The sequence below is a fragment of the Pleuronectes platessa genome, chromosome 12 (assembly GCF_947347685.1).
Source record: "Pleuronectes platessa chromosome 12, fPlePla1.1, whole genome shotgun sequence".
In the NCBI taxonomy this organism is placed as follows: Eukaryota; Metazoa; Chordata; class Actinopteri; order Pleuronectiformes; family Pleuronectidae; genus Pleuronectes; species Pleuronectes platessa.
The window spans coordinates 25,398,131-25,426,052 of NC_070637.1; the positions used below are offsets into that span (position 1 = coordinate 25,398,131).

General features: G+C 45.9%; 1 protein-coding gene across 1 annotated transcript; it reads right to left on the reverse strand.

Moving 5' to 3' along the window:
* Positions 1-175: 175 nt before the first annotated feature.
* On the reverse strand, positions 176-27,892 carry LOC128453234 (E3 ubiquitin-protein ligase pellino homolog 1-like). Its single transcript, XM_053435996.1, is given in 8 exon segments — positions 176-1,185; positions 1,187-1,582; positions 4,302-4,490; positions 4,837-5,034; positions 5,606-5,707; positions 6,361-6,490; positions 10,877-11,170; positions 27,506-27,892. Coding segments are annotated over 7 exon segments (1,281 nt in total). The 5' UTR covers positions 10,960-11,170; positions 27,506-27,892; the 3' UTR covers positions 176-1,002.
* Between the last annotated feature and the right edge of the window lie 30 nt (positions 27,893-27,922).

Below are 27,922 nucleotides of genomic sequence, written 5' to 3' on the forward strand. Positions count from 1 at the left end.
AGGGTCTGGTTATAGAGTGTGTGTCTGTGTGTGTGTCTGCATAGACTGTGTATAAAGACGACACTAAAAATAAAGCAAAATCATCACGGCCGCCCCCTGGTGGCTGGCTGCAGTACAGGTCATAAAACCCAGAACTAAATTAAAGGTCAAAGTAAATGTTCATTAAACTATGAAAGACGGTTTGTGTTAGTTTTTCTTTTCACACTGATGTTTGTTTTATTTACAGTCTGTGTGACGTTGGCTACATAGCTGCTGTAAAAAAAAAGAAGAATCTCACTCACCCTCAGAAAACGTTTCACTCGCACTTTAAAGGGAGGGATGTCTGAAGACTCAGTTTCCCATAATGCTTCAGGAGGTTTTCTGTTCCAAATCTATTGCTTTGAATGTGACGCCTGATGGGAGAGACGTGCAACTGGAGCATTGACTCACACACACAGACACACACTGACACACACACAGAGTGGGAGCACACCAGAGGAGGAGGCTGTGTTTAAATACCACAAACAGATCTGAGAGGTGGACGCAGAAGGAACCCTCAGAACACACCAACAACTTTATATCCAACAAAAGGCTGAAGTTTCAAAATAAAATGCGTAGACGTTTATCTGACGGATAAAGAACCAAGCGACGGACCATAAATAAACATCTTTGTTTAAATTAGCTCTAAGAGATGTACACAGATGGATATTGCAACAATAAACATGAATAAAAACCGCACGTTAGTTATTTCGATAAATACTGTTGTTAAAAGTTCATTTTTCCGAGAAAACAAACACAGAAAGGTTTTGACCCAGCAGGTCTTTGTTTGGTTTTTGTGTCTCTGGTTTCATGTGAAAATATAGAAATCTTTGTCGTCATTCATGAAAAAGTAATACAAAGGTCACTTAAAAATGAGAGAGAGACAAAAAAGTCCAGAAAAAAGTTTGTGTCTTAACCGCAGAGGAAAGAAAACAAATCCGAGGAGGTCCCTGTTTTCGGCCTGAGCGCCCCCCCGCTGAGTGTCTAGTCCAGCGGGCCCTGGAAGATGAGTCTGGCGTAGCCCTGCTCGCCCGTCAGCTGCTGGGCGCAGAAGGGGCAGGCGGCGTGGAAGGTGTGCGTGCCGTGCGGCAGAGGGATCTGACTCCAGAAGGCCGCCGTCTTCTCCGAGCACACGTGGCCGCAGGGGTTGAAGGCGTGAGTGGGGGGGGGCGGCGTCCACGTAGAAGCCCGCCTCGCAGCCGAGCCACAGCGGCACGTAGGGGCCCTTGGTCCGGCACATGGGACACTCCCTGTGCCGGCCCTCCCGCCCCTCCCTCTCCAGGCGGTGGTTGCCCCAGTTGTGGTAGCCGTGCACGTGGCCGCAGTGGAGGTAGACCCACGGCTGCTTCTCGTCCGGCGTGTCCTTGCGCCGCATGGAGGGGAAGGCCAGCGTGTTGAAGCCCACGGGACACTGAGGGCGCGCCGCGTTGATCTCCTGCCTCAGGGCCTCCAGGTGCTTCAGGGTGGGGGTGCGGGCCAGGCCCTCAGCCGTGCGCCACAGCAGAGTCGCTCCACAGAGGTCGATGAGCGAGCCGTCCACCAGCTCCTGACTCTCAGTGTCCACCTGAGACACAGAGACACAGAGACACAGAAGGTCAGAGACACCACATGAAGACGTTCATCTTCTATCTACCAGTTAAATCAATTATCAAATTATTCTCAGCTCAGATCAGTAAAGTCACGAGTGAACTTTGTCTCATTTAGATTATTGTTCTGAATCGAGCTGTGAGGGATAAACTCCACCCCTGCATGACCCGGACCAGAAGAATCAGTTCAGTTAACAGACAGATGCATAAAACAAGTGCTCCCTGCCTCACACTGAGCTGCAGGACTCATCTGAGCACAGCAGGGGGCGCTGTCACTCCGGCCTCAGGCAGCTGAGTGATGGAGGGAGGACGAACAGCTGGAGGCAAGAAGACATGAGTGAACTGGAGGAGCAGGAGGGGGGGGGGGGGGGGGGGGGGGTGATGCTGGGACATGTATTGAACCTGCAGCTCTTGAGGAGGAGCTCAGATCAACAGGATCAGACACTGAGGGGATCTGCAGGTGTGGGACAGTGTGGACGAGGAGCAGGAGGAGGAGCAGGAGGAGAAATGACTCAGTGACCTCTCGATGAGGTCACTGAGTCTCGGGGCTCGACATCAACCCTCTGCTGAGGCCCCCACCGGTGACATGTTCTGTCCTTTAACCTTCACGCATCACGGGAACGTTCACCGACACATTGATCAAACACCACACATCCACATCCGACCAGTAAAACCAGTGCTCTCTCCCAGTCAGCCAACCAGCGGCTCCACAACACGTCACTAAACGAGGACGAGTCTTCTCCACTTTGGACCAAATGAGGTAAAATACTCCAGTGACGTCATTCTGAGTAAAAACCAGATGGATTTGAATGAGTTGATTATTATTATTATTATTATTATAATAATACAAGTTATAATTTAATTAAACTACAGCCGCTCATTTCAAAGGCTTTAATTAACATATATATTATCACAGGAGCTCAGACGTTTTACCCTCATAACATCCACTGTGTGTGTTTTTTGTGTGTGTGTGTGTGTGTGTCTGTGTGTGGTGCGCTGTAAGATATTCGTAATTACACTGGCATCAACCTTGTGTCAAACTGCAGAAGGGCAACCAGCACGGCCCTGCTGGCAAAAGTGACACAGTCTGTCCACACACACACACACACAAACACAAACACACACAAACAGACACACACAAACAGCTGATTGTGACAGAACCGTCACTGATCTTTACAGATTTATATTAAAATAAACGTGTTGTTCTCATGATGGATGTTTTATAAATGACCTGAGATCAGAGGCGATGATGCAGCTCAGGTTCTGTTCACACACATGCACACACATGCACACACATGCACACACATGCACACACGTGCACACACGTGCACACACGTCAGCCTCCAGGGCTTTTTGTAAAACTTGCTGAGACGACTCTTCCCCCCCCCCCCATTCAATCAGGAAGTCCTCAGATGTTAACCTTCACTAACACAGAGCACTTTCACATTTAGAGAGCGGTGCATGTGCAAAGGCACTGGGGGGGAGGGGAGGGAGGGGGGGGGAGGAAGTTTAAAGCAGTTGGACTCGATACTTCCGGTGAAATCATATTGTTATATAATTATATATATATTATAGGAGCTGGAGCCAATCCCAGCTGACAACCTGGACATGTGACCAAAGTGTCACCGGGCTGATGAACAACCATCAGCATCAATGGACCGGCTGTCAGGTTTGATTCCAGAGACTTCCTGCTGTGAGGCGACGGTACAAACCGCTGTAACACCGTGCCGCCACCAATAAACATCTTTCAGATTTGTTCATGAAGGAGATCACATGGTTTACAGAGTAGAGACTGTGTGTGTGTTTCTGCAGACACACACACACATGTGATTCAATTTAAGTTGGGCTGCAAGTGTAAGTGAAGACATTTGTGAATTATAGTTTTATAGTTGTTACAGTTTGTGTTGTTACATTTGCACACAGGGAACAGACTTCACTGAGAGTTCATGCAGCCCAACAATGAAACCTCTTCATGCTCCATCACCCAACACAGTGTGAGTCTGTGCTTTGACACAACAGATGATCACAACCATCAACCCACTGGGAACCAATCAGAGACGTCTGTGGAGCTCACACTCGGTGAACTGTGGCTGCTCACGGCCAATCAGAGATAAGAGAGCAGTGCATTCACTGGAGAGACTTGAAAACATGTGGGAGTCAGATAAAGACCAGATTCATGTTAGAGTTGTGACTGTGAGACGAAGATGATGATGATGATGATGATGTGTTGTGGGGGGGAGATGGAGAGGAAGGTACAACAAACACCTAATTAACACATCAGCAACAACATTGATCCGAGCGAACACAAGCCACAGGGATGCAGGGCTGCGATTGGTCGAGAGGCTGACGTCAGCGTGAGGATCCTCTTACAAGGTCCAGTGACACAGAGCTCTGACAGCCTGTTATCATGGAGCAGCACCTCCATCACCTGACTGACCCCCCCGCTGAATGTGTGAGAGTGTGAAGGTGAAGGGACGACTGGGAAAGAAATATAAATGACCACGCATCTCCATTATCAAATTTGTGGTTTCACTTTCAGGAGCTGTCATGTTGTCCATCTTAACACAAAGTCTGGAATCTAACTCTTTTGAAGTTTCCTTACAGAGCAGCACTTTTTCATGTAGGTAAATCTAAAGAAACAAACCCTGAGTGCGAAAGACAAAACTCTTCAGTAGATCAGTTTCTGTTTCCTCTCACCATCTTCCCTCTCTGCTGGGCTGAGCGTGTTTCTCTCAGGGTGAAGACGTTGCCGCAGACGGAGATCTCCCTCCACACGCCCGGCTTGGAGTCCTGCGTGAAGCCGTGTCGGGGATGCATCACCAGCACGCCGTTGGTGGTCAGCCCGTCCATCTGGCCGTCAGCCGTCTTCCACTTAGCAGCTTTCTCCTGAGGGGAACAAAGTGGAATGTAAGATGTGTGTCACTCAGCTGACTCGGGACCTGGAACCTTTTATATTCTAATCCACAAACATCTGAGGGTGTAGAGCTCAATACAAGAGAAGACCTGGCAGCAGGGTTTAGATTAAATATCCACATGTTGTAAGAAGATGTGAAGCGAATCACAACGAGTCAATTCAGAAGAATGATGTTTTGCTTCTCACATTAAATGACACATTCTCCTCAGATTTACCAGAACTCAAGCTCTCCTCTCTCTTTCCTCAGTACTTTCTCTCTGCTCTTTACTCTCTCACTCGCCCTCACGTGTCTGAGGCACCAGAGAAGAACCAGCTCACCCCCAGGAAGATGTTCTTGGAGGAATCGAACCCGGCGGCGTAGATGCGCGCGGTGTAAGGCGGCGTGCGCTGGCACATGATGCGGCAGGCGAAGCGGGAGATGGTGCTCTGCACCGACTGCGTGTCGGCGTTGCTCTGGCTGCCGGCCACCGTGTCGGTCACCACGAAGTCGATGGGACTCTCCGTCGATCGCCCGATCTGGTGGAGAGAGACGGACCAGACGTCAAGATCAGCTCAGAGAGAAATCATTCTAGATATGATGGAATAATAACTACAGAAACTAAAGCTGAACAAATATTTAAAAAGAACAAAATAAGACGACAACAACATGCAGGTGCAACTTTCTGAGGAATTATTATCTGGATTCTTCCACCAGCAGATAAAGCAGATGTTTTAAACATAGAATCTATAAAGGTAGGTGACCTCAGAGAGAAGTTTCCAGCTGCTTCACTTCTAACTTGTACAAATCCCATAATAACCTGGAGCCCTGAAGAACAGACTCAAACACGTTTATCATCCAGAGATAAAACCTTCTCTCTTCGACTAAGATGAAAGATGAGTCATCAGTTTTATTTGCTAGACACCAGTTATTAATTAACACAATTAAAAGAAGGCTGAATTACCGATTAGTGAATCAATGTTTGTATTAAACAAATATCACTGCTTTACTGAGGAGAAGTTTGAAACCCTCTGATCTGAACACATCAGTGCAGCGATGAAGTTAACGGCTGTAACTCGTCTGTAGAGCTTCAGGTGATGGAGCTGTTACCTGGAACATGTCTGTGTTGGGGTCGTGGGTGTACTCCACCACCACCGTCTGCACCCGAGACAGAGTGTAGGAGATGCTGTGCTGGTCTTTGTTGCTAATGGCCTGTTGAGACAGAAGGAGGAGGAGAGGGGGGGATGAGCACAGAGGAAGTGAAGAAGACGGGAAAAAGACCTTTGACCTCTAATATCAAACTCCTCATCAGCTGCTCAGAGGAGGTTTCACCCTTAACGAGCTAGTTTCAAATGTACAGAAGGAAGATTCTTCATATCAGAGACACGTCTCATGTTTCTTCACTGATCCTTAAACAGACTAAAGGACAAAGGAAGGGGGGAGCGGGTGAAGAGTTCAGAGGGACATGAGACAGACTCCATGTCCTTCCAGTCAATCAGGACCACCCAGTGGACAGAGAGGGACGGTCCCTCCTCCAGACGCTTTAATTTATTGCAGCTCAGCTAAAAGCCTGGCCTGTGTGTGTCTGTGTGTGTGCGTGCGTGTGTGTGAGAATCCATTAAGTACAGATGTTACACACATCCTGACACACCTCTTATGGATATTGGAGGATTGCTGGACGGACTTCTAACCACTAACATGTGCTTCCCAGTTCATTTCCACTGGACCGATCAGGTTGACTTCTCTTATGGAGCTGCAGCGTCTTCCAGTTTAAAAATAAAACATTATAAAAACCCACCCATTATCCTGTAATGTGTGTAGTTCTGTGTTCACATGTGTGTGTGTGTGTGTGTGTGTGTGTTCACCTTGGCTGCCTGTGGAGAGCAGGCCACGTGGACTGTGCTCGGTTTCACTCCGTTCGCCTTCGGTCGCTTACAAAGTGCAAAACGGCTTTTACGTCGACCTCGGTCCCCGTTGGGCAGAGAGCCATTGTACCTGCACACACACACAGACACACACAGACACACAAACAATAAACAACAGGGCATTATTGTCTGAGCAGCTGTATAATACACTGGAAACTGTGGTGCACTCGGTCCAGGACTGGGTGCGCACATACAATTAGCAGCCTATACTTTTCACTTGTGCAGTTTGACAAAAGCAAATTGTGTGTCTTTAAACAACAAAGCCCTCAACACATAACCCTGAAAGGGCTGAGAAAATAAACACACACACACACACACACACAGAGACTCATTGAGTCTGATGCATGGCCGAGGAGAGGAGAATAAACAGAGGCGTTCCCCCCCGACAGAATGGAGTCTCTGTGACTCCCAACAGCAGCGGGCCTGTTGTGTCTCTGTGAGTGTGTGTGTGTGTGTGTGTGTGTGTGTGTGTGTGTGTGTGTGTGTGTGTGTGTGTGTGTGTCCATTTTAATAGCCTGTAGCTAGAAAACACTACAGAAACATTCATCAACTCCATCGACCTCTTGGTTTAACACAAGTGTGTTTGTGCGTTTCTGAGAACTGACTCAGGACAGACCCACTGCAGTCGAGATATGAAGGCAACAAGAAGAACACAAATCAAGAAACCTCATCTCAATCTACACAAACAATATTCATGAGTGATTTTAAAAGAAGCACAATTAGTTTAGAAATTGAATTTAGTCCTTTGTGTTTCCAGGTATAAATGTGCAGCTGAGTTGGTGTGTGTTGTGTGTGTGTGTGTGTGTGTGTGTGTGTGTGTGTCGAGGTTCTTACTGCACACACACATGTTTTCGATCAGCCATCCCAAGTGTGGATGTGATGTTCCAGTAAGCAGCACCACAGATTTATAAACATGACACATTAACCCTGCTATCTACCTTAACGCTGTTATGACAAATCCAGAAGCCACTGAAGTTATGGACTCTGCTAATATTCTCTAACCGGGGTCTGATGACACAAACGTGAAGTTACACCTCTGAACAACGTGTCCGGCTGCAGGACGACTTTCTGCAGGCTCAGGGTTTGACATTAATTAGCTTTCCTTTTTAAAGGTTGAAGCTAAATATAAAACAATAATAAATGAGGAAATAAAGCAAAATAAATGAGTAAAAACGTCATAAACCCAGGTTTTTAAGGTGATTAAAGTAAAGAAGAACGTGACTTCAACGTTACAGGACCTCAGCCCAGCTGGAACGTGTCTTCAACCAATCAGATCCTTGAACTAAACCCTCCAATAGAGACGGAGGGACGGCCGGCCCACAGACAGGGCCGGGCTGCTGGGATCGAACAACGAGACGGTTTATGAGTCACCATGACAGGAGAGTAACTATGGTCCCAGTACAGAGCCACAGCAACGTTTGGGAAGGAGTAACCATGACAGGAGAGTAACCAGGGGGAAGTTCGATTCCACAGAGAGGGCGGGGCCATCTGCTGGAGAGAGCTCAAAGTGCGGCTGGAGGTTCAGACCCAGGTTCCCATGGGAGGCAGTGATGTGTGCGTGTACACACATGGATCCCATCCAATAAGTTAGTGTGTCTGTGTGTGTGTCTGTGTGTGTGTCTGTGTGTCTGTGTGTGTGTGTGTGTCTATACACGTTTCTCATACTGCGAGACAGGAAGCTGGAAAAAGTCTGTGTGCACAGGCACAGTAGTGTATTCTTCAGGATTAAAAGCAAATGTGTGTGTGTTTGTGTGTGTGTGTGTGTGTGTGTGTGTGTGTGTGTCCATGTTCCCTCCAAACACCAGCAACAAGCTCCCACTTAAAAAGCAAACCTATAAAAGCATAAAGGCAGGTTGTGCAGGTGATGGTGCTCGTGCTTGAAAACACAAATATTAAAAAGTTAAAAAGACTCAACAAACGTTAAAATGTCTCATTGACCAAAAACACATTGTGTGGCTGGAAAGCAACTTTAGTCAATGGACAATATTTTGTATCACGATCTTTGATTGTGTGTAACTTGGTGCAACTTGATTGAATTTGACTTCCAGGTCTGTGATCTACTCAGAGCTTTTCTAGTTGTTCCTGTGAACAGATCCTCCACAGAGACGCTGGATTAAACCATTATCACCACAGGGTACAATGAGGAGGTCAGACACATCCCTCCACTACATGCTAAAGAGGTTTCTCCGCTAGCCTCTGCACGTCTGCTCTTAGTGAAACAGGAACCAGTTAAATCAAAGCACTTGTTCCAGTCTGCTCCTGGAACCAGATGTGAGGAGTTTACTGCAGCCAGGCAGATTTCACTGTCACCGTTCAGTTAGCAGCTGAGAAAAGTCTCCAGACTACAGCTTACAACCACTTTACTGTAGTTTTACTCTAGATTCCTCATCACTATGTTGTCTCGACCTTGTATAGCTGATATTTCACAGAGCCAGAACCATTTAGATCAGCCAATAAGAGCCTTTCATAACGTTTGTGTTTGCAGATATGAAAAAATATATTTGAAACAGTAAACAATGCATAAAAGAGGTATATTTATGTTAAAATGTATATTTATTTTCTTTAGACAATTGATTGAAGATCTAAATATCTGGATGTATTTGTGTTTCAGGCTATTTATAATAAAGTTTATCTTTAAAGTGCAAAATCTAAAAAACCTCAATTCCATTTCTTTGTCAGAGGGTTTGATAACTACATGTTGGGAAGAGTTAGAGTAATGGATTCGTTCCATGATGCTATGAGGTTAAGGGCTCAACTCCCACTGAGGCCACAGAGAACACAAATGCATCTGTATTAATATGTATAAAAGTGTTCTCTGCACTTAATGAAGCCTTATCTGTAGCTCAGTGTGTCATCAAGTAGAAACTGGCCCCTGTTGACTTGTTAAAACCTGAAGGCCCGACCGAGAATCAAAAACTAGGAGCGGAAAAAGCCGAGCAGAGCGGAAAACTGGAGTTCTCCCTTCTCCCTTGTAAAGGCACAGAGCTGCAGTTACTGCTCACACTTTTTCCACTAGGGAACATTTCCACAGTCGTCTCCCTGACAATACTGCTCCAGCACAACCCAGTGACTCAGCTGGGAAACCAGTCTGTGTTGGACATGAAAAGATGTGTGTCTGTTTGTGTGTGTATCGCTGTGTATAGCTGCGTTGTACAAGCACAGGAAAGTGTGCGTCTGTGCGTGTAAGGAGTCTTTCCGACATCTGCATTCCTCTGCGGAGTGGGCTGGGACGGGGAGTGGAGGAGTCCTCTGGGAAACAGACAGGAGACAGACAGATAGAGGAAGTCCTTCACTGTGGGTTGTTATTGGAGAAAGTGTGTGTGTGTGTGTTGTGTGCTCGAGGTGCGGGGTGGGGTCGTAGGTTTTTCCTACAGCTGAGTATGTGGACTGGAGTCAGGACAGATCTGTGGAGCAGGACGGGTCCAAGGAGCTTGAGACGAGTGTCCCCTGCTGCTTCAGGTCAAAACACGTCTCGTGATAAACTGAGCAGCTTCATCTCGTGCACGACCCCGTGAAGCTGGACGGAAATATCCCAGTTTTTTATGTTAAGGTCTTGAAAAGCATTTCTACTGGACGCTCTGGATCTTTCTTCATATCGTGTTGTCAACACTTCTCCTGAAGCGTCTCATCTCGTTAGAAGACGTGAAGAAGTAAATCCTGAGTGTTTGTCTTTGACCACAGAATCACAACAGCTCCTTTTACTTTCTTCACCTCTATTTATGATAAAGTGATGATTATCTATTGTTCAGTCTTTGACCCAGAGTGAACAAAACAACAACACAAGTCACATCGAGTACACAATGCATCTTTTTGTTCAGACATGATTTACTGCTGGGGCCTTTAAGGACCACTGTGGTTTGTGTTTATGTTTCCAATTCAGAGTTTCTTTACAAAACGCTTTGTGTATTGTGTTTACTTGAGGTCTACAAAGTTGTGTTTATTTCATTGGAATTAAAACATTAGCAAAGCCTGTTTAATATCAAACAGTGGCTCCTGTGTGTATCAGTAGAACAATGTCAGAAAAGAGAATCAGGTTTGAGCGTCTGAGTCGATGCTTTTACAGTTTTTATTAAGTTGTTTTTGTTTATGTAAAAGCTTAAAGGCTTAAAGATGCACAAGTTAAAACCAATATGAGCAGAATTTGTCTCTTTTGACTTTGTGACCAACCTGAATCCAAGACAAACGGAATAAACCACAAATAAAGATTGTTTCCACGAATATTAAGTCTCTGACAGTTTGACATGTTAACGGTTATTGCAATTATGAAGCTTGTCGTTTGTTTAGAAGAGGAGGAATATGATAATAAAGATTATCAACTCAATATGAGCACATCACCTTCAATTCCTTCTTATTTAGACCTTAACATTATAACATGAGTGTCACATATCTTCACATTTAAGCCACTGGATTGATATAAATCCACATCCAGTATCTCCTGGGTCTAATGAGTGCTTACCCCAGCACAATGAGCTCTCCATACTTCGCTGGCACTTTGGTGGAGGTGGTGGTGGAGATGTTTTCCTGCTCCGGTGAGTACATTGGGCACGGCTGATGGAGGCTTGGAGGAGGAGGGGAGGAAAGGCGGGTGAGATCCGACAGGGTCACGGGGAGAGGAGGGCGAGGGAGGGAGGTGCTGATCGAATGGTCCAGGGGGGAAGAGGAGGAGGAGGAGGAAGGGGAAGGGTCAGCTGAGCCTCAGCTCCAGCCTCTCATGCTTCATGTGTCGGTCTCTCGCGGCGGGTGTCGTGCCCTGCGACAGGAGAGAAAAGGATTAACACAAAGATTAGTGTTACTCAACTGGACCTGAAACAGGAGGGTGCAACATGCTATCTTAAAATAACACATTTATACATTTAAATACAGATTCCACACGATGTTTCACTTTGCGAAATTACACAATCCAAAGTCTAAACATCACCTAAAGCTCACAAGCTATTGAGGTGTCGTGCTTGTCTGTGAGCAAAGCTCCTCACTCTGGAGAAGCAGGTGGTTTATATCCGTCTGCTGGAGTTTACAGTAACAAAGGGAAAATATATTAAGAGTAAAAATAGAAAACAGGAACTGAACTATCCCGTCAAACAGTCTGATCGACTCGAAAAGGCTGAAACTGCTGAGTCAGGACAAGTGGAGACACACCCACACACACCTTGACCTCCCAAGAATTTGCTGTGAAGGATTAAATAAAAATATCTTAATCTGATCATCAAGGTCATGATTGAGATCAGCTGAGTATCTGTCTGAACCTCAGGATGACTCACAAACACACAAACACACAAATCATATTTCTGAACAGACGAGAAATCCAGCAGAGGAGCTGACACAGGAAGCATGTGAAGAAGGGAGGCATGAGAAAGAGGAGAGGATGGACTTCCTGTTACGATCAGATGAAGAGGATCTCATGCACCAGCGACATCATTTGGGTAATTTGACCTTTCCAGCTCGACCTCTCCCATTCGCTAGCAGACTATAAATACACTTTGCAAACAATAACATCATGTCACTGCTGCACATCCTGGCTTGAAGCAGAACTAGCTCCAGAAACTAACTCCTACAGCATGAATAAAGCATGGGCAGTGTTTGGATGATGGGTGGGGACCAGGGGCTGTGTTCACCCCCCCCCCCCCCCCCCCCACAGCAGACGGACACAGTCAAACCAGGCCGAGCAGAGACCGGTTCATGCAGAGGGCTTCCTGGTATAGAGAAGCTTTTTTTACTGTGTCATTCATACTAGAGATCATAAGAATTCAATAAGACGTACTAGTTGAGTGATTGATGTAGTTTCAGATTCACGATCTGTCAAAAACAACCCCCCCCCCGCCCCCCAGGCCTGAACATTCCACACAACCCAGGTTGGGTTAGAACTGAAAGCCACATTTTGACCCGGACGTGTGTATCTGAGCAGAAATGTAGATTCATCAGACCAGGCTGCATGTTGAGTTCAAGGCCTCACCTGCAAACTGGAAAACCGACCTGCTCATACAAACTCACAATCACACATATCACAGCCTCACACCTGAAGACACAACACCTGGAGTCGATCCAGAGAGTGTTATAGCGTCAGAGAGCTTCTATATTCAGCTCATCTCATCACAGCTCCGTGTGACTGTTAACTATAAACAGCCTCATCACACACAGCGCGGGGGGGGGGGGAGAAACAGCAGGAGAGACATCACACCGTCTTAATCACATTTAAGTAAAGACAAGTGCTTGATTTAGATCATCCAGCAAATTCAGAAATTAGCTTGTGGTGGAAACGTTCCTTTCAGACAGAGAACACAGGAGGAGGGAGGTTCTTATTCTAGTTGGTGGCTGATAAAAGCAAAATGGACGAGCGAGACGTCCACAGGAAGGAGGGGGACGAGGAGACGGGTGTGTTCTAAGCCTGAGTCCCACCTGCTGCCTGACAGAAGGGGTTAATCCCATGCAGTATTAGAGAACACACACACACACACACACTTGTGCATGGTAAGCAGTGTCCAGGGAGCTGTTCGCCGGGGGAATTGATTTTTTACCGATGAATCCAGACACAGGAGACCAGAAGAGAAGAGAAAGGGTCTGAGTGCAGTGGCTCCTGTTATTGAACATGTGCACAGAATCATGAATTATCACTCAGATGCTTTCAAGCTTCCATTCCACAGCACACGCCTCGTTCTTCACACACCAGCACAGGTCACTCCTCCTGAGCTGCTCTCACAGAGATGAACTGAGGGCCGGACATTTGGCCGTGAATCTTCTGAAGAGGCTAAATGTGAGAAAGCAAATGTCAGACTGTGTTGCTCTGGAGAGGAACTCCTCCTGTCAGCCTCCGAGTAAAACGTCCAAGTGAGAATGAAGCGAGCGAGTGGACGAGTTGATGACGTAACACACAGTGGATAGAGAATTGAAAGAATAACAAAAGACACACAAATATCTCAGGATGCAAAAGAGAAGGAGGAGACGCTGAGCCGACTGGTGTAGATGTGCTGTTAACAAAGTCATGTGATTCATGCAGCCAATCCATCTGTTCTGAATATATTATTTATTCTCTTTAAATTACAAACACATCCATGAATATGTGAAAACATTTCTTAGCCCAGTAACAACGACCTGCAGAGTCTGAGGGAAAGAACCAGTTTGAGTGACATCATTACTTCCTTTAAATGAACCTTTGATTTATTTGCTCAATTCATGTTGAGAAACCAGTAAAAACAAGCATTCTGTTTTTAAAATAAATATCACTTGTATGGGTATGTGTATACTGTGTGTGTGTGTGTGTGTGTGTCTGTGTGTGTGTTTGTGTCTCCACTTCTGCAAGTCTGCATGACACAGAAGTCGGAGTGGCTGCGTGCCAGCTGCTGCTTAGCTACCGACACACACAGTCCTACAACAATAGCTCCGGCTCAGAGAGGCTGGCTCGGCCGGCCGGGGTCACGGTGTGTAACAACCTGCCGCTGACAGCGAGAACACAAACCTCACACTCACACAAGCCCTCTGACACCTGCCACTCCCACCGGCTGCCAAGAGAGCAAACACACACATGACAAACAAATGTTGTGCAGTGAAGAAACACATGCACTCGTCCTGGTGTCGAGACGGAAGCAGCTGCTCTTCTTCTCTTCAGTGCATCACCAGCTGAGTGGCAGAGCTTCATGTCAAACTGTCCTATTTGGAACATGTGAGAGAGCGACACGAGCCGTGACCGAGAAACAGAGCCCACATCAATCCACCCTGTCGCTCTGCAGGTTTGAGTCCTACAGTGAGTGCTGCCTTTGAAGGGTAGAGTTATGGTAACTGAAAGGATGACACACTTTCATGATCACAGGGCAACAGCTCTGTGGGAACAAACAACTCAACTAAAGGAGGCATCTCTCAGCTCGTGGGTCAGGAACCAGAAATGGGTCAAAAGATCCTCTAACAGGGTCGTTCACAAAGAGCTCGATGATCTGCTGAGACGACTGCGCGGTCAAGGTGAAAGGTGTGATTCTGAAACACAAGCAGAAACATCACCTGAGGCCTGAAGGCTTCAGGTGTCATGTGACCACACGGCCTGTACCTGACACCCACACAGGACAAGTGGGATTTATGAATCTGTTTTTTTACTGTTAACTTTCATCTACAGGACGGTTATAATTTGAGTTTATCGACTTTACAGTTTTGCGAGAAGATCTTCAGGTTGAGGAAGCTCATTAAGAAAAAGGTTTTCCACAGAAAGCTATATCTGTTACTTCAGATGAATAAACATTCGGGTCAAAGGAAAGATAAGATCGGATAATTGAAAAAAAAACATAAATATAACTATAAAAATAACTCTTTTTGAGTTTGAAACAAAAATGTAGGAACTTCAGAATATGGTTGTGAGCTTTTATCACAAATTGAGTTGTCACAAATTAATATGATTTGCCAGAAACACAACATTTTAGAAAACTGTGTGATACAAAATCACGTTGCTATAAAAACTTCATCGAACGCAGCCACACTGTGTCAGAGCAGATAGACCAGACAGACTCCAGGTCAGCGACGCACAAACAAAAGAAAAGAAAAGAGAAGCCGGGACCTCCTGCACGGTGTGACAACTTCATTACTGGAAAGTGGTAATGGTATCCTCCTGCTAAACTGGGTCATCAGATCAATAAATAATAACAGAAGCTGACATGTTTCTGGCTCTCTGGGCCTGTGGAGTGATTTCAGGTGGAGCACCTGCTCATTGTAGAAAAGACAGGACTATTTGTCGGTTAAAATTTTATTTACTAATATCTGTTCCATCTAGTGTCAGGATTCTAAAAAGAGAAACCGTCCTGTTTGGGTTTTCTCATATTTCTTTCCCTGAAAGCGATGGTTTGATCCCATGTTAGCAAATTGATGAGCTGTCTCCAGAATGTGTTTAGAAACAAGAGAGTTGTGTATTCACATGTCCTGTGTTCTGTTGTGACACTCGGATACTGATATTCCGCCTGCTGGGCTCAAAGTAGCTGTCGAGTCAAAGTGGGCCGACCGTGGATCACAGTGGTTTGGTCCGTGCAGGCATGTGTGTGAAAGAATGAGGAGCCAGAGCGAGGGGGGGGGGGGGAGCTTGTCTTATTACTGGAGGCTGCTGTGATCTTAAGGAGAGCCCTTTATCAAGAAGGTCATCAGATACCTCATCGTCCCAGCATCACTGGCTCTCACCGCTTCCTCCAACACGCTGAGGCTTCTACTGGTTTCTCACTTTTCATGTTCCCAGAGCAGCGAGTGAGCTCGAGGCCTCGAGGTCCCCGGCGGTTCCTCGCTGAGCGGAGAACCACAAGCGTTCTTCAAAAGATCACAGCAAAAATATTTTCCAAAAACAGAAAGTTGCTCGCTGCCGTTCCCCCCCTCTTCAGGGTTTTGATATCTGCTTCCTTCCTGACGGTTGGTTCCTCTGATCACAGACAGATAAGACGTGTGCTGGATTCTACTTCCACTGGTTGGGTTCTGTCTGTTCTGTCTGTTCTGTCTGTACTGTGGATTCGTTTAATTTATCTAATCTGCCAAAAATATTGTAAGGTCTCAACCTTACTCTGTAAAGTGCCTTGAATAATGTGAGCTGTTAAAATTGAATTGATTTTTCATTTAATTTTTTACCAGCACCAATAAATCTTCTGTTGTCATTTAAGGACCTGGACCTGTGAAATGTTACTCATGTTCCTAGTTAATTAAAATTAGGTGTGATTAGGTTTTACATTAATTTGACTTCTTCTTGATGTGTTGCTTGAATGAGAATGTGTTTGTTACACACTTCATAAGAGTCCCTGGTTGTGTAGATGTTAGGAGGTGAAATGTGAAGCTGCTCAGCCTCTTCTAACAAAACCTCTGCAGGAGAATCTCCAGCCCACTTAACCTGTGTCCTGATTGGAAAGCAGTGGAGGTCATTCAGCTCAGTGGAGGAGAAGCAACACATCCATGTGTTTGTATCTCATGGCCTCAAGGAAAAGAGGCGATCAATAAAATCCAGTTAAGAAAAGGTGTCCGAGGAGGAATAACCTCCATCGAGAACTACACAACCTGAAGCATCGACAGCACAACAGCGTTTCTCTGCTTTAACAATATTCACTCCACTGAGGTGTGAAGATCTATCATCAAGTTTAACTACAGCAGCACAACGAGCATCACACTCCTCTAGTCAAGTCTCTATAGAACCATTCACAACAGAAGATGATACACTAGAGAAATGTGTCTCTGCCTTGTGATGAATACAACATGACGTTATCTTCAAGTATGGAGTTGATGAGAGTGAAAATTAGAAACAGATATTCTTGACACATTAATTAAACATACGCTTAGTTCCTCAAATTGTTTGGTCTATAAAATATCAGAAAATAAAACTACCAGGAGCAAAAGATCAACTCTTCTCTTGTCTCTTATCCGAGGTTAGTAGCCAGTCGGCCGACACACAGACTAAAGACAACCAATCCTCCAATGAAAAATGATAAAATTATAGCCTTCCCCAAATTAGGAAAAGAGGAGGTGTCATCTTGCATGGGAACGACTCAGTAGAGCAGAGCTGACATGAGGTTTGTTCAGTATAGACTTGTGAGGAGGTCGAATACGTTCATAAGTAAATGTCCCGCTCGCAGCCACGAGATTAACATGGTCATTAATCATTCGCAGCATCATTTGAAAGTAATATGTCAAATAAGCGGGTGATTAATGTTAGAAACTTAAAGAAGCTTCATTATTCTGGACAGCACACATCTGCTTGTGGGTTGAAATGGAGGAAGTAGCGTGAGATGAAAAGCTTCCTCCGGTTCCTCGGAATCTCTTTTATTGTTTTTCTAGATGATGACTAACCTCACGCATTATGCAGCTCATCAGGCCGGAGGTTTGATGGTTGTATAAAAACAGGAAGTGGCTGGACCTCACCCTGAACCTCATCCTTTTAAGTGATTGTTGAAAATACAATTTCATCTTAAGAACGCTCAGTAATGTGCTGACCCTACAATTATGGCTAAGATTTCCCTCTGAGTGTAGGAGGTTGTGTGTGGATTTGAATCCAGTGCGAGTGTTGTGTGTGTCAGGCCTCCGGTTGTTTGCATATGTGAGCGTGTGTGTGTGGGCGCGAGCTCCTTTTCAGACGCCCTGTGTCTGGGCTCCAGTGTGTAGGGTTGCACGGTCGGGTCAGTGCACAGGGATTGGTTTGCGCACTATGAAGATTAGACGCTCGATGACTCGGAAAGTGATCTGATGGACCGGGGGGGGGGGGGGGCAAACCTGACGCCAGATTCTCTCGTCTCTGATCAAACACCGAGTTTGAAATGGGCCTACGTTAAAACTCACAGATCTAAAAGAGGCGGGTTTGAAATCTGCTACACATGCAGCTCATTGCAGTTTTGTACAGCCGCACAATATCGAATACACACAATACAGAATATGGGCAAAGTGTTTCAAACCAAAAGCAGGTCACAGCGTTGGTGTTTGTGTGATTCACGGGTTCTACAGGAGACAACGTTCTGTGGTGAGCGAGAAGCTGAAACCTCAGATAAAGGTAAATTGTGAATTGTGTGCATAGACATTTTCCTACTCTGCAAAAATCAAAGCCTGGTATGACCTCTATGCTGGTAAACCTGCGTTAGCCTTTTGGTGAGAGTGAGAGGAGTCAGGAAATGAAAAGCAAACCAAGGGAACTTTTCATTCTGTTTGATGTGGAACCAGTCGATGTGTCGGAAAACCACTGACAAGTTTAAATTGAGCTGCAAAGCACAGACCGGCTCAAAGCTGAACAACCTCCTTCTGCTTTAATCGTACCAGGTGTGAATGAGTCCTGAGGATTGTCTCATTGACAGAGGACATTCACTGGAGAGGACATCTCTGTTTGGGACAAGCTACTGCTGGGGTTAAGATCTGTATGTAAAGATGGAGAACGAGTCTCCACCTCCTCCCACTGGATAAAAAAACTCAACTTAAATATCAAGATACAGGTGCTGCCATCTTGAATTATTCTGTACGAGTAGCATCACCATCAATACCATCTGACAACAGATGCCTTGCCAAAGAGAAGCCGTTACAGCCACTGCATTAGAGAGATTAAATTCATTTCCATTTATATGCCGACAAATCGTAATAAACATCATCTCAAGTCATTCCCTCATTAACTGGAAATGAATTTAAAACGAGGGGAGAGAAGAGAGGGAGAAGGGAGAGGAGAGGAGAGAGAGGGACCAGGAACAGTTGTGTAACCATCATTAGTGAGATAAATGGTGTTTAATAATTTAGTGGCACTTAACAGATTACATAAAAGGAAAAAAAGGTTCCACGCCCTTTGGTGTAAATAGTTACCCTGATGTCTGAATCCAAACAGTTAAACAGTAAACAGGAACTAAACCTGCTGTCTCCACACAGGACCTCATGGAACCAGAGTCACAGGACCTCATGGAACCAGAGTCACAGGACCTCATGGAACCAGCACACAGGACCTCATGGAACCAGAGTCACCGGCAAGAAGAGCACCAAGAAACAAGAAGAGACGATTCACCACGACAGAACCAGGAGACGATCCAGAGAACGGCTGCTCACCTGAACTGCTGCTAATCTCAAAGCTGCTTCTTCCTGTAAAAAGGCTCCAGCCCCTGGTTCGGTGCACGTGAAGGTTCTGATGTGTTTGACTGGACGAGTGCCGCTGCCACTAGCTCATGTTCTTTCCATCTCTCGATCTGGTTGGCGACGGTTCTTCTCGACTCCAACGGGAAACGATCACACTCATTTCCATTCACGCAACAGATCTCACAATAACTCCAATCTTCTGTCTCAAGAAATGAAACCACAATGAGAACTGGCACAAACCGTTTCCATGCAGAGGAGCCTCTCTAACCACCCGAGGACCTCACGACAGGGAAAACCACTGCTGATGCAACATTACAGAGAATTAATGGAGTGTGAGTTACGTCTCTGGAAGCTCGGCTGATAAAACTGCTTTATCAATACGGACCAGAGTGTGAGTTCCTGACGTGTTCCAGGGCAGATTAGACAATAAAAACAGAACAGTAGGGTTTCAGGTGTGTGTGTGTCTGTGTGTGTGTGTGTGTGTGTGTGTGTGTGTGTGTGTGTGTGTGTGTCTTCTCAAGCTGGAAACCCACTGGATGCCACAGGAACATTTCAGACATGCCTGTAGCCCGTCTGCTCCAGAGAGATTTACACAGAGTCAGCGTGTCGATGCACACAGGAAGTCCCAACTCCCTGCCCACTCACACAGAGACATACACTCGTCATGTTCAGTGGTCCCTGGGGGTAATCTCCAGTGTGTGTGTGTCTGTGTGTGTGTCTGTGTGTGGTCCTCTATGTACACCAAGATGGATGGAGAAATGTCATCACATGAGCCCTGTGACACATTGCTTGTGAGGAAGGAATCACAGCAGGCACATCCAGGTGGGGGAACAACTGGAGACAAAGGTCAGAGGTTAAGTTCACCTCTTGTTCCAAAGCACCTTCTGTGAAACGACTCCATCAAAACACACCTGCACCACACAGAGCTCAACTTCTTTAGACAAAGCAGCTCAGATACATATTTATATAACACACATGAGAGTTATTACCTGAATCTACAGCTTGAGTTTCAGCTCGTTGTGAACCTCTCAGATCTCACAGCCCCCCCCCCCCCACTGGATATGATTTGGTTGTGTTTATCAGAGCTATAATTCACTCTGGATGAGAGAGTCTGCAAAACGCCCTGAATGCAGACGTGTGGATTAAGAGACGACTTACTGTGTAATGAATATCCTGTTTACCCCGGATGGAGCACACATGCTCTGTATCACGGCAAATAAAAAATTAATTAGCTTCAGACCATCTGTCATTTTTTATCTGTCGTAAAGTTGAATTTCCTCCCGGTTATGAAAAACATATTCCAGGATGTCCTTGCTAAGTTGTGTCTGGACTCTGTGGAGTAGTGCAATTTGACACTGTAGTGCAATCTAACCCTGTTTTTACTCTTTTATCTTTTATATATTTTTATTTAGATATGTTTATGTCTAAATAAATGTTACTTTGTATAAATATTAGAAAAAGTGAGTAAATAAGAAGTAAATATATATTGCTTTTCTTATGTGTGTTGTATTTATTGTGCTTTTATGTTTCTATGTTCATTGTATGCACCAATAATCTGATTCCAGGTAATAGACTGGACCAGCCACAGACACAGCTCCCACACAAAGACACTGAAGTGGTCACCACTAAGCTCAGCTACTTTTAAGAGGATCTTCCATCGCTGTGACTATGACGGAAAAAATAAATTGTCAGCAACGAGGGCAGATTATAAAAATCCACTTGGGCTCGATGCCAACGAGGCGTTGTCACAACAACACTCACAGTCATCAGCTATAAACAGCGAGGCATGAAATACGTGGAGCGGGTCAGGAAGAGGACTCGGACATTAGGAACCAGGTGAGGAATGTGAACCCAAGCTGTGCAGTCGACAGCAGGTGTGAACATGGTGAGGACGGCATCACAAGTCGGAACTAAACAGACCCACGTGGAAACAAGCTGCAAGGTCCCGGAGAAGTTTCCTTAACAGCTGAAAACACACGTCACATCCTGCTGACCAGTTCAGAACATCATCCAGAGCACAAACCAGTTAAAAACCACACAGGCCCGACAGTCTCCTGGAGCTGCACCAACCAAATTTACAAAAACAAACAAACAGAATGGAGTGAAAGCATAATCTCCTTGGCAGAGGTAAAAATATATTATTTTTAATTTACAAAAGTAGCTCCCAGTGCATGAGAACACCTCCTCCATCACCTCCCAAAACAAGGAGACTTGAGTCTCGGACCCTTTGGTGCCAAACTCCTGCTGAGAATGAAATTAACTCATCACAATAAACTACCGGTTGCTCCGGAGGCTCCGAGGCGCCGGCGTCTCCACAGAGTCCAGGACCGTTCCCACGAGCGCAGGGTCCTCAGTGGGAGCCCGAGGCCCTGGAGCCGAAAACATATACAAATAATGCCGGGGCTTCTAACTCCTATTTTAAATGTCAACGCTTATATATAACTGGAAAAGCCTGTTAGTTACTCAGACAGTCTGTTCCAATGTTTTGTCCTTTGCACATTTCGTAACTGGCGGCTGCTTGTCCCAGTTTCCAGGGCAGGCCCCCTGTCTGAGCCTACTGGTTTTCCTGTGAGCAGCACTGGGAGGAGGCTAACTGGACGACAGAAGGTAGAAGGAGGAAACAGGAGGGGCAGCGTTTGAATTACAGTCTCATCAATGATTCAGTGGGAAGAAGAACACAGACTGGCGTATGCACACAGACAACAAACAGCTCGGCTGGTGGACGTGCAGCGACACACAAACACAGCAGACTTGCACTAAAATGCACACGATCACATGTGCAGACACACAAGCACACAAGGGTCAGATCATGATACATGTAGGAGAGCATGTCCACGAGCAAACAGTCACATGCTGTACATAGACTATAGAGCCACACATGGTTTTACATTCATATGGACATGCACAGCCCAACACACACATGCACAAAGCTTCTGGTGCCAACAACCATCTCCTGACTGTGCTGCACACACAATGTGACCTTCCTTTAATCCTGCATCAGCATGATTGTGTGAGAGCTCAAAACGACAGGCGTTCATCTGCGTTCAGCATGTACAGAGAAAATACTACTTTTTTTAATTGTTCTTATTTCAAATGCAATAAACCTGAAATTTGTTTTAAATACTGCAGTTGTTACTGAGGTCAGTGTGTGTAACCATAGCAAAGCTGCACAATGCAAGTGTGTCCTATGGAGGTTTGGGATAATAACATGAATCCTTCACTGGAAACAACCCGGCTCTGTTTTCTGTCACTGCTGCTTTTTGTCAGTTAATGTCTCTTTGACAAATAAATGAACATGTTCCAGAGTTAAAAATGCATTTGCTCTATTTTCCCCGAGGCTCCTCATTCTATTAAAGACAGAGAAAATCAATTCAAATAGTTCAAAAGTGGTTTAAAATAAATATGTCCCCACTTAACCCCAAATAAAAGTCCTGATTACAGATGAAAGTTTTCTGCCCTGTGCGCTCGAGGCTGATTTTGTGTTTCTGGTCGCCGCCTGTTCCTGTTTGGGGGGGGAGCAGCTCGGTCCATGATGGTCTGACTGTGCTGCACCTGGTCCTGGTTTGTAACCATTAGCCTGATGTCCAGCCAAACCAGTCACAGGCTAGTGCTTAGAGGCTTGGGCCCGGTTAGTTTGGGTTTTGGCAGAACATCCACCTCACACTTCTGTCTCCAAGACGTTGTAAAGTAAAACAGACCCGACCTTTGTGGAGAGAAGAGGGACGTGCAGTTCATCTCTGGTCTAAACAAGAGCTTCACATGTTATGTAATCAACTCCATTTAAGAACTGAGTGTTTGAGAAGTCAGCAACTTTCTGCTGTTTCTACATCGAGCTCAAGGACTTTGATTATTTAATGGGTTTTCAGCAATTACTGCCATTCTGTGCACCCACCAGCAGCATTGACCCCCTGGGGGGGAGCCACGGGGTCAGACAGTTATAGTCTCCACTTTGTGTGTGTTTGAGTGTGTAGTTGTGTGTCTGTGTCTGTGTGAGGATGTACACTCAAACCCATTTGAGACAGGAAGGTTGAGAAGTGAAGCAGGAAATGGCAATCATGCACGATCAGAGGGGAGTTGATAATTACAGGTTTGTGTCTCCATATTAAAAATATGTCTGCGCTTGAGAATGTGTGTGTGTGTGTGTGTGTGTGTGTGTGTCTGTAAAGTGCCAGATTATATCACTAGCTTCAGCTGCTCTATGAACAAACAACAAAGAAAAGGAAACCACAGAAACATGATATCTTGAGAATCGTACAGACACATAGATGCATAAATCTTTCTTTCACGCGTTATGAGCGAAACCTCAGCCGAGCTTCGAGTTTCTGGAAGTGAAGGATTGTGATGAGACAAAGAGAAATTAAGATATCGACCGAAACATAAACTCATGTGTGCACGTAACCAGAAACCAGACTCACAGCAGCCACTTGTTCTTCAGGCTGGCAGATTAGAGAAACCTTTACTGGGACGGATCCAATCTGAATTTAAGATAATTGAATACTTTATAAAAGGTCTTTTAACTGTCAAATTGAATCAAAGGCATTTAACAATTAGTTTTTAAGGAACTGGAGCAAGTGTGAAACTTACACAATAGTGTGCAAAGATTTTAAGGACCTTAGATTTCAGTAGCGATTCTTATCCATGATGCAACACCATCAGGAAGGTGTTTGATTCCTCCTGCTGCCTGACATCCAGATCCTTGCAGCCACAGTCAGATAAACTTCTCAAGCAACAGGAGGAACAAGAGGTCCTGCAGCAGATGGTCCGATGAGTCCTGATCTCAGCACCGTGGAGTCTGGGATTAGACGAAGAGGCAGGAGAAACCGACTCAGACTTAATCCACAGCAGAGTTCTGTGAAGTGCTTGAATTCAACGACCTGCCGAGCACCTTGAACACGAGAGCTGCTTTTAAAAAGACAAACGCTGCTCACACAGATCAGCCTCCCTGCTCCACCTCCTCTCGTGTCTACACAACCCTGAAATGAACACGACACAACTAACACAGCTTTTCCAGAACTCCACCGACACTTATAAATAAGGAAGCTATTCATGGATTCAGCCGGTTTACCGTTACAGTAATAAAGTCACCAAACAGGACTGTGGACTCCACAACTGCTATTTTTTTTTTTTTAAAGGAGCTGAACAACTTCACTATGCTTCACTTCACTCCCCCCCCCGCCTCACTTTTCTGACTTGAGTATTGGCAGCAGGACAGAAACCTCAGTGTTACTACAGAAGCAAAGGAAGGAATACGACAGGTACAAACTGTACAAACCGTTTTAATAGTCTGCTCCACAAGAGCAAGATTAAAGGGAACTTTCACAAAAACCCTGGTTTGGTCCCAAACCTGCAGATTTTCTAGTTTCTTAAAAACTAAAATAATATGTGAGAAAGGAGCCTGAGACCACAGTTACACCAGTTACAGGAAGTTAAGACACAATAAAAGAATTAAAGCGTTTCTTGCTTGTAGTCGTAGCCTCTGAGCCTCATTCAAACTGGTGTCAAGTGCTGGTGATGCTGGTGATGCTGGTATTGATACCGTCATGATATCACAGTGACAACAAAGTTAACAAAAAAGAACCGGTTCTTCCATTTTCTCCAAACAGAAATACTACCAACCACCAAATTGCCGATACAGCATCGGACGCGGGCCGGTCTACAAACCAGGTACCGGTAGAGAGCGTCCACGTAGGTGATGAAGACGTCCTAACGCGGTGAAGAGGAAGGTGGATGCACACACAAAGAGAAAGGACTGTGAAATCTGTCCTGAGCTCCTGTGCAGGTGACCTTCCTCTGGCCGTGTGCCTTGTATTGTATTGTTGTACGTATACAATTCAATCCTTACACTTGTGTTTTAGCTTATACTGAGAAGAGTCCATATTTAAATAATTTATGTACTTTACAATAAACTGATCCCCAACCTGAGTTTGAATAATTCATGTGTGGACGTGTGGTGACCTACAGGAAGCTCGTTGTCTGTACAGTGAACTCCTCTTTGGAGACAAATTGACTGATAATGATTTAGACGAGAGGAGGAGTGTGAAGACATGTGGACCGAGCACGAGGCGCCTCGAGCAACACTATGGAAAACGCTGGTGGTTTAATTCCCCCCCCGCCCCCCCCCCCCCCCACACACACACACACACACTTCTTCCATACCTCGCAGAAACAAGGCCATAAAAACGTGCCCACTGTCTGACCCACTTTCCATGAGAGACGTAATCTCCCCCACAAACTTCAGCCTGTTTACCAGCCCAGCAGAGAGTAAGCTGGACCAGAGAGCCGGGGGGGGGGGGGGGGGGGGGGGGAGCTGCTGCTCAATTGTGCCGACGATTACACCAACAGATCCCCGCTGAGCACCCCCCCCCCCCGATCGGACTGCACAGCGCAGGCACGTGAAGATAAAAACACTTTCCAAAACACGAACACACATCATCAGGGGATTGAAAAGTGTTTCAAACGCATGCAGCCCGTGATTCTGATTCGTTGGCTTGAATCTCAAACACGCTCACTCGACAGGGGGATGTGAACCAACCGACCGCTGGCAGAAGTGTTTCATGTGTTTCCACTGAGCAAAGACGACGTGAAATACACTTTCCACGTCGTTGCCTCGATCTAAAAGACACAATTAGTGGTTTAATTCACACACAATCAGAGGTTGCACCCATTACACCTTCAACAACATCTTTCCCAACTCAGCCCACTGTGCACTGCTGATTTAAAAAGTTGTACTCCACCATGGAAGCAGTGTGTAGCACAAACACATCTGCTGAACCTTTAAATAAAGTCCACTTCATAGACTTGTAGGAAGAACAACAGTATTTTTTGTATTTTGAATGATTTGCACGGTAGCACTCCAGATCATGCTGACCTTTAAAAGGACCTTATAACTCATAACTGATATAAAACATGTAAAAATCGATGAAATGTGTGTGTTTCTTGTTCCTGGACAGTAGCCTCCAGTGCAGGCTGAGACCGGGAGGCCTCAGTGTGTCCCCACAGACCGGGTTACTCAGGATCCAGGCAGCGCTGAGCCTCCATTAAGACATCAGAGCTCTCTCTCTCCTGTCTGACGCCGCCGGCTCCAGTTTCCTCCCAGTAACCGAGCCTCTAAACTGCACTGGTGGACACACACTCAGGGCCTGCGGGCTACACAACCAGTGCAAATGTGAAATCATAAATGGGTTCAGTTTGTGCAAACACGCCGTGTTCCCGGCACTTTACACTGAAATATAATAAAAAGGTTATTAATGTTTCCTGACAACAGGGCAGCATTGTTTACACAGGAAACTGATGAGGCTGCATCTTTACCCACGTGGCTTAGTCAGGTTGATGATTAATATTAATAAAAAAATGTCTATAAAGATGGGTTATGGTTCGGATTTTGTATTTCATGAGAAGTGTCCACATCAGCACCACTCTGTCCGTCCTGCTGAGAACTCCAGTGAGCAACTCCCAGTTCTGATCCAAACCAGTGCTGCTGGGCTGGGACAGAATAAGATTTGCCTTCTCCACTGTTCCCACTGAACCAACATTCAAAACAAAAACAACTTAAAGGTCCCGATCACTCGTCACACGGACCAGCAGAACAATGGAGCCCGGGCCCGGGGCGTCCTGGTGCAGCCGAGGAGGGAAGTCAGTGAGAAGCCAATCAGCAGCAGAACCTATCACACAACAGAGTTTTACCACCAGGGCAAAACCAGTGGGGTGGGGGGGGGGGCATTAACTGGTGATCAAGACTCACTAATGGTGAGAGTCCATGCGTTTGGTTCATTCCTTATCAGGCAATGTTCCCTTTCTCACTTAATCACACAACCCAGCCCCCACTTTGACAGTTCAGCACTCAGACTGGAAGTGATGTGAACCGATACCTGCATCTCTGCACACACACACACATGCACAAACACAAACACACACACACACATGCACACACACACTACAGGATATAGTCACTGCTGCCAGGAGCTTTATCTTTTTAGAGCCTCGGATTGTACACCCTGATAAAATAAAGACCAAGTCAAAACAGGTGCTTATGTGTGTGTCTGTGTGTGTAAGAGAGAATGTGTGTGTGTGTGTGTGTGTGTGTGTCTGTGTGTAAATGTGTTAGTACATACTTGTAAATGTGTGTGAGTGCATGTGTAAATGTGTGTAAATGTATAAATGTGTGCGCATATGTGTTTATAAATGTGTGTCTGAATGTGTGTGTACATATGTGTCTCTGTGTGTATGTGAGTGTGTACACGTGTGTCTTTGTGTGCGTGTACATGTGTGTCTGTGTGTGTCTCTCTGTGTGTGTGTGTGTGTGTACATGTGTGTCTTTGTGTGTTTGCATGTGTGTCTCTGTGTTTGTGTCGATGTGTGTGTGTGTATGTACATGTGTGTCTTTGTGTGTGTGCATGTGTGTCTCTGTGTGTGTCTCTGCTCCTGGTCCCCTCACTAAAGGACAAAGCAGGTGAATGTCCCTGCCCGGAGCCGCTCATGCGGTCCAGCCCCTGATGAGAGTCCCTCGTCCTCCTGACATGTGGGGGACAGAGGACAATAAACATGGACTCACTGAGATCCGGAGGACGTGTCTCCGGGTCCTCGGCTCTGCGGCTCCTCGGCTCCTCTCGTCCGGGTCCGTCCACAACTTGCTGCGGCTAGCGGGCTAAGCTAACGCTGCACCGGCTCCAGGACCCACACACACACACGGATCCGCCTCTTCCCTGAAGCCCGGTTCACCAGCTCCTCACAGAACTAAACCTGGGGATCGAACCCTGACGCCATTGAGGGTTCCACCGTGTTCAGCGTCCTCCTCTTCCCGGAGCGAGGGCACGACGAACGGCCGCCGCGGCAGCAGCGACTCTCCCCGGCGCTGAGTTTCCAGACACGGGCTCTCCGTGCCTCGGTGCTCCGTCCTTTGTTGTGAGCATCTCCGCGTAAACACACACAGCTGACCCGTCCCGTTCACTGGAGCTGGAGGAGGAGACTC